This window comes from Pituophis catenifer, unplaced genomic scaffold, assembly GCF_029215685.1.
Source record: "Pituophis catenifer annectens isolate HBS135680 unplaced genomic scaffold, rPitCat1.0.hap2 SCAF_15, whole genome shotgun sequence".
Taxonomy (NCBI): domain Eukaryota; kingdom Metazoa; phylum Chordata; class Lepidosauria; order Squamata; family Colubridae; genus Pituophis; species Pituophis catenifer.
The window spans coordinates 11,340,727-11,348,672 of record NW_027256895.1 but is presented as its reverse complement, the minus strand read 5'-3'; the positions used below and the strand labels follow the sequence as shown (position 1 = coordinate 11,348,672).

The following is a 7,946-nucleotide window of genomic DNA, read 5'->3' as shown; positions in this document are numbered from 1 at the left end:
CCATTCATTTAATTCAAGAATATGTTGATTCTGATACCAATGTATATCCCGGTGTGATATGCCTTTGGGTTATTGTGAACCTAAATCCAGGTCTAAAGATATGGCTACATTTTATTTTTGCTGCAATCAAATGAAGGAATTGTAAGTGCCAATCTGTTGATGAATAGGAACTCCGAAGAGTGCAAATTATAGTTGGCACTCCGCCTTACCCCCAGCCTGCCCACAAAAGTCAATGCTTATCTCAAGAAAGCTTTTGGAGTTTAAGTGTCAGACTCATGCCGAAAACAATAATAGCAAGAAAAGTGGTGTTTTAAGGACACAGTGGTGAGATATACCTTCTGATTCTACCATTGTGCTTTATGAAAAACCAACTTCCATTAGTTTCTACCTTTCTTTGCATCTCGTGGAAAGTGAGAGGATTTGTGTTTGTATAATTTTGATCTCCATACACCAGGGCTGTTGAACTCACATCGTCATGGCGGCATATCGGGACTTTCCGCCTCTTCGCAAAACCGGGCATGGGCATGGCCAACGTGTGACACATCTGGGCCATGGGCCAGGAGTTTGACAGCCCTGCCATACACTATCAGTTCCCCAGAATAAAGGGATCAGAGGGAGATAGAAATAGATGATAGAGAGATAGATAAACAGAGAGGGGAGAGGGAATTGACAGTAACTTAGACTAAAAAGTTAGAAAGATGGAGAGAGAGAGGGGAGAGAGAGAGAGAGAGAGAGAGATGGATGATAGGTAGATGATAGATAGATAGATAGATAGATAGATAGATAGATAGATAGATAGATAGATAGATGATGGATGGATAAATGATAGATTGATAGAGATAGATTAATGCTAAATAGATAGATAATGATAGAGATAGATTGATGTTAGATAAAAGAGATGATAGATGATAGATAGATAGATAGATAGATGGATGGATGATGGATGAATGGACGGACGGATGGACAGACAGATAGACAGACAGACAGACAATGAATGGACAGATAGACAGACAGACAGATAGATGATGGATGGATGGATGGATGGATAGATGATAGATAGATAGATAGATAGATAGATAGATAGATAGATAGATAGATAGACAGACAGACAGACAGACAGACAGAAAGACAGGCAGGCAGGCAGACAAACAGAAATCCTTTAATGATGCCATCATCAAAATAGGGAATCAAGTGTCCCTATTTTCTGCCACAATACTGGAAATCATATTTTTTTTTAAAAAAAAAAAAACAGTGTCTGAATAGTTAACTAAATTTGGGGCATTGTCAGTTGATAAAAGTCAAGGATTTTTAAAAGGCCATCGTGGCCTCAAATCACATGTTATAACGAGGAATGTTACTGCAAAGTAATACCCAAAAAATAGAACATCTAGAAAAATGATGTAATATGATGTAAATATAGCCTCCCCAAAATGGATAATTAAAACGTCTATTTTTCTAGCTGAAATGTCATATTTTTCTGAAGAACTGTTACTTCAATAGGGAAATATATTATATATACATTTACATCCTGTATGTGTTTGTGTGCATTCATAGAAACACACTTAACAAGCACACACACAGACACTTGGATATACTGTATCTTTCAATAACTTAGTGCACAAAACTTTCCAAGATTAGCTTTCTTAAATTGGCCCACAGAGGTCTATGTGGTGCTCAGGGACCTCCTAAGAAGTCCTTGAGATATCAACAAGAAAGTCCTAAGGTGGGGCAGGGGGTGGGGAGGAGAATCTTGACAAAATAGAATGAGAAAAAAAAAATCAGATCCCCATTAATTGTACTGAAAGCTATCTCAGAATTGGTGTACAAGAGTGTTGAAAGAAATATCCATCTGGTTCAGTTCCAAGCAGAGAGAAAGACACTGGAAACATGGAGGCTGTTTGGAAAGAGGGTTTAATGGTGAACAGAACCACCAAGCACATGGTCCTGGTCAGTGGTGGGATTCAATTTTTTTTACTACTGGTTATTTTTTTTACCTGGTTCGAATCCAAGTAAGGGTAAGGCTGGCTGATGAGAGCTAAGAAGCTTGAAATAGATCTATACTGGTTTGTTGTGGATGCAACTGCTTGAGGGCTCCTGGGTTGGAGCTGAAAGGCAAAAGAGAGTATGTATTTCTGAGGTTTTTGCGGGTGTTTGTATGTAGGTCTTTGGTTATTCAGGTTTTCTCCCACGTAAAATTGGAGGTGTCTTGGCAACGTTTCGACGAAGTCTCATTCGTCATCTTCAGGCTGGTGTTTTCAGCTTCGTGCTTCTAGGGGCAATGTGTGTGATTGCAGCTGTTTCTTCCTTTTAACTGCCAGTGGGGGTTGAACTGATTGGGTGGGAGCTTGGCTGATTGGGTGGAGGTGTGTTCTGATTGGTTGGGGGTTTGGCTGTGCTCTGATTGGATGGGGGGTTGGCTGTGCTCTGATTGGATGGGTGTGTGTTCTGTTTAGGTGGGGGCTTGGTTGTGCTCCGGTTAGTCTGAATAGCAGGGGGATTTGAGCTGGTGAGCTGTGTTGCTGTTGTTTGGCTTCGTGTTCATGGCCGTGCCACCTCTTCATGATGGGTGTCAGTCTGCTTCATGTATGGATTGGAGGGTTTTTGCTTTGAGATCCCTTCCTTTTAATGGACTACTGCCATCATTAGCCACTTTAAACCCTCCAATCCATACATGAAGCAGACAAATTTACAAATTTGTTTACAAATTCTTCATGATCATCAGGTTGGGCTCATTTTAATTACCTTCACAAGAACAGATATTCTGAAGGCATCCCTTGAACAGGAAATAACTTTTCCTCTACTGCACAAGCAGAAATAACTTTCATAGACAATTATGGGAGAAGGTGGCTACCTTTTGCTTCTTAGGTTCATGGCTCTTATCTCCTAGGAAGAATTAACCTTGGGAGATAAGCTGCTTTTTCTTAGAAGGGAAGGATGCAAAATTCAAGGCTGCTGGATCATCAGTGGTTCAGACTAAATCTCAAATGGATCCCTGGAAACCTTCCCACCTCCCCAATTCAAACAGATTAATACGACAGGAAAAAAAATAATAATCACTGCATTCACAGGAATTTTATTTCATGGTGTTTAATTAATTTGAATTTGAATCCTGGGATGATTTTCAAGGCCATATGAAACCTGGGATCCCAAAACTTGGTATGTCTTATGGCTATCATTCCAATAGCATCGCCTACATTCCGGAATGGCTCAGCCTACATCTATCTGTCGGTCGGTCTGCCTGTCTACCTCTCTCTCTCTCTCTCTCTCTCCCCCTTCCGTCTATCCATCTGTCTGTCTGTCTGTCCATCCATCTATCCAATCTATCCAATCCATCCACCCTAACCATCTATCATCTATCCATCTACAATCTATCCATCATCCATCCATCATCTATCCATCTATCCATCCATGCATCTATCTATCTATCTATCTATCTATCTATCTATCTATCTATCATCTATCATCTATCTATCTCTGTCTATCATCTGTCTGTCTATCTGTCCATCTGTCTTCTATTATCTATCATCTCTCTCTGTCTCACACACTCTCTCTTGCTGGTTAGCTATTTAGCTATCTATCATCACAGCTTCCACATGTAAAGATTTCCTCCTTTGAGCACAGAAAAAAGTTGATTTTTTTTCTCTCTCATAAACATCAGTTTTACAGATATTGTTAAGGGCACAGTCTTTAACCAGGATTACAGTCCAGATCAAACAGATAATCTCTGTTCTTACCTTCTTAGTCATGATTGAATGTGTTCCTGGAGACCATATTAACAAGGAAAAGTCTTACATATAATTCTGTTTGTAAGTGTGAATAGCTGAGAGGATTGTTTTTTTTCCCTTATGTGATTTCTTAACAGGTTCTCAGGGGTATTGCAAATGATGTAAACATTTCCCTTCAAGAAAGTATAATTTTATAAAGAACTCCAAATACATTGGTGTATAGTGGAGGAGTGAGATAAATCCATTTTTTTAAAAAAAGAGTTAGGATCAAGAATGAATGGGAAAACAAATTAAAATGGTCTGATTTAAAAGTGAGCCATAGGCACAAATATATTATATTGATAGGATTTGATCGCTATGAGGGACCGAATGATAATTGAATTGCGAGCAAATGTATGAAGACAGAGTGAATGTGTTGAGACTAAGGAAAGTGAAGTGAGAGTAAAGTGGTTGGAAGAAAGTAATCATAAGTCTAAAGGACAAAAGGCAATATCTAAGGTCTTGTATGGACATCATGAAAGCCAGGATGGCTAACCAGGATAGTATATATGATGTGATGTATATATTTTTTCTGTCTTTTTAAACAATTTCTCTCTCTCTCTCTGTTTTACTCTTTCAATGATGTTTATCTAACATCTCCTGTGAGGGAGAAGGGCAGTTTAACAATGTGATGAACGAATGAAGGAATGTGTCAACTCGCAGAGCATCCCTGGCCTGCTCTCAAGTTGCCATAGGAAGGGAGTTGGGAAAACCGATGAAACAGCCAGCAGCCAAAGACAAGAGTGCATTCCAGACATATCTTTCTCAAGGCTGTCTCCCAGGATTATCCACTGCGGTTGGAGGGGAGTGGTCTCTACAACCTGTGAAATTGCTCCGTTGGTGAATGTGATTGATGACACACTTGGGGGGAGGGGGAAAACAGGGTCATGATTAAGGCCATAAATTACATCAGGTCAGAGTTGGCTTCATTTGGGAACATGCTGACATAGAGCTCCTAATAAATAAGTGGATTTCTTTTGAAGCTCATGATTTAATTAGGGCATCCATCAGAACCCTGACAGAATGAACAAATGAATGAATGAATAAATAAGAACAGAATGATGATGTGAATGAGAAAACCAAGAATTTAACAACATTTTACATCTCTTATTGTAAGTTGCCCAGAGTCCCTTGGTTGAGTTGGGTGGCTATAGAAATTGAATAAATAAATAAAAATATTCACAAATAAACCAGGGATCAACAATATTTTTGTCTGAAAAGAAGGTTCAAATTCATTCTTTTTCTTCTTTTTGAATTTTTTGAATTGATTTTCTATTAATTACATTTCTTAAAGATATGATAGCTTTATTGATTAGCCTGTAGGCCATATCAAAGCAGAGAATTAACAAAGCTCAGATCAAACCATATTATGATTTTGATATGCTTTTCTTTCATCTAGCCAGTAATCCATTAAAAGGAAGGGATCTCAAAACGAAAAACTGAAACATTGCAACAGTTCTTTCCATGAGCGCCTTTGCAGAATAAAAGGGTTACCAAAGTTCCCAAAAGTTGTAACTGACATGTAATTTTGGACTTAATTGATCCTCTTCTTACTTTTTAAATAATAATTAAAACAAAACCAGAATGAATGTCATTAAATGAATGATTGTAAGTAGAGAGGCTTTTTTTAAAAAAAAGAAACAATGCCTCTAGGATCAGTTTCACCCAACAGTTTCACTCAATGAAAAAGTCAGACTCGCTTAACAACTATATTACTAATTTAACAACTGCAGTGATTCACTTAACAACCGTGTCAAGAAAGAGAGTACAGCGGGGCAAAAAAACCTATGAAACTGACCCTTTCTTCCCCGTTCAAAGAAAACTTTTATAAGATGATCTACCGTTGGTATCTCCCCCCCCCGCCAGAATCACTAAGATGTTCCCAGGATCCTCTGATAGATGTTGGAAATATGGGTCGGCCAAGGGTACTTTCCTCCATCAGTGGTGGATTTGTCCATCAACTAGACTCTATTGGGGAAAAATACAGCAGTGGCTGCTGGAAATAACAGGTGTGAGCTTTCCCCTTCACCCAGACCTCTACTTACTTGGAATAAGACCGGACCACATTGACAACAAGGATTGGTATATATTTGTCCATGTCTCAACAGCAGCGAGAATGGCATTTGCTCAACTGTGGAAAGATGCAGATACGCCCCCTGACCATCTGATAATAAATAAGATTCTCTGATGTGCTGAGATGGACAGGTTAACATGTATCTTAAAAGATAAGAAAGACTCAATATATAATAGAAGTTGGGACAGATGCTTTGTCTGGCTTAAAAAAAGGTTAAACCTAGGAGATAGGTGATAAGATAGTCTAATTAGATTAAATAGATACTTAATAGGCTATATAAATCTTTATAATTTTGAAAAAAAACAGGCCAATTGTTTTGTAGATAGTTAAAAGAACTTGATTGTATTGAAATGTTTGGTTAGGATGATATTAGTTAATATTAATTGGAGAGTGAGCTTAACTCTCGGTTAGTCATGTTTGTTGTTTCGTTTTAGTCTTGTGTTTATGTGTTCCTACATTTCATTTCTTATATTGTTTTCCAATCATTATTATGTGTTAATTTTACTGTAAATATTTAATAAAGATTTTTTTAAAAAAAAGAAAGAAAGAAAGAGAGTACAGCGGGGCAAAACTCACTTAACAATTGTCTCTACAACAGAAACGTTGGACTCACATTGTGGTCATAAGTCAAGGACTACCTGTGTTGTAAACTATGAAGTCAAATGGTGTTTTTTAGTCTGAAATTATTGCCACTTGAATTCTGATTGTGTCACTTAAACTGTCACTGATGCCACCATTTTCTAAAATTCATCTTATTCCTACTACCTGTGTGAGTCCTGGAACTATTGTACCGGTCATTATCTCCATTTAAGATCCTTTTCCTTTTATGGATTACATTCTGGATGGCTTTTTTGACTTCGGCATTCCGAATTGTGTATATGAAAGGATTCAGCATTGGGATAAGAGTGGTGTTCAAGACCGCCACAGTCCTTGTCACGAGGTTTGAGGCGTGGATGTTGGGCCTCACAAACATGAAGACAAGAGTGCCATACAATATGGACACCACCACCAGGTGTGATGTGCAGGTGGAGAAGGCCTTCTTCCGCCCTACGGCGGAGGGAATGCGCAGGACAGTGGCAATGATGAAAATATAGGACAGAATCGTGAGAAGCAACGTCATAATAATGATTACAAAAGCGTTGAACAGTATGAGAGACTCAATAAAATGGGTGTCCGCACAGGCAAGGCTCAACAGAGGACCCAAATCGCAGAAGTAACTGTTAACAACATTCGACCCGCAGAATGGCAATCTCCAAATGTTCAAATAAATAAAAAAGATAATCACAAAGGCGGCATACCAGGTGGCCAAAGACATTTGAAGGCACAGATGCTTGGACATCATGATAGGATACTGAAGGGGCTTGCAGATGGCCAGATAGCGGTCAAAGGCCATAGCGGTGAGGGTAAAAAGTTCTGTACTACCAAGACAGTTGTGAAAAAATCCTTGAGTGAGGCAACAGTGGAAGCAGATGGTTGTTTTGGTTTGTATAAACGTCTGTAGCAATTTAGGTACCCCGCTGGAGGTATAGCAGATCTCCAGGAAAGCAAGGTTGCTCAGGAAGATGTACATCGGAGTCTGAAGTCTTGGCTCAATTGCGACAATAATGAGGATGAAGCCATTCCCAAGGATGGTTACAAGGTACATGAACAGACGCACCGCAAAGAAGACTCGGTGAAAATCATACAGAAAAGGAATTCCTAATAGGATGAATTCAGTTACTGTGGACATATTCCTAGGCTCCATCGTTTCAAAATTGTCAATGATTTCTCAGTGGTAGCTCTGATAACTTCTAGTATTTCAAGAAAATACTGCTAATGTGTGCATTACATTTACAAATAAAGTTAAGAAACAGAAACAAATGAAGAAAAAAAATCCCAGGAAGGAAGGGTGTAGGAAGCACAGTGCATTTAAAACTTCTGAAGTGTTCTATTTATCTAAATTTGTCTGTCTAATGAAAAAAGGAAATGCATTTTATCATTTGCAATATATTATGCTAAGAAATATATGGAAAGTCACTAATGTAATGTCAAAATTCAGGTGCACCACGTTAGATTTCAGGGTTTGGATTGATATTTCAGAAGTTACACTGGCCATCTTCTTTTTTCCT

At 38.6% G+C, this 7,946-nt stretch overlaps 1 protein-coding gene across 1 annotated transcript; it reads right to left on the bottom strand.

Moving 5' to 3' along the window:
* Positions 1-6,559: 6,559 nt before the first annotated feature.
* Positions 6,560-7,582, bottom strand: LOC139324353 (olfactory receptor 6X1-like). Its single transcript, XM_070954068.1, has one exon. It carries the CDS (start codon positions 7,580-7,582, stop codon positions 6,560-6,562), a length of 1,023 nt encoding a protein of 340 aa, XP_070810169.1.
* Between the last annotated feature and the right edge of the window lie 364 nt (positions 7,583-7,946).

Coding starts and splice junctions, on each gene's coding strand:
- LOC139324353 (XM_070954068.1), bottom strand. CDS start 7,582: ATGGAGCCTAGGAATATGTCCACAGTAACTGAATTCATCCTATTAGGA.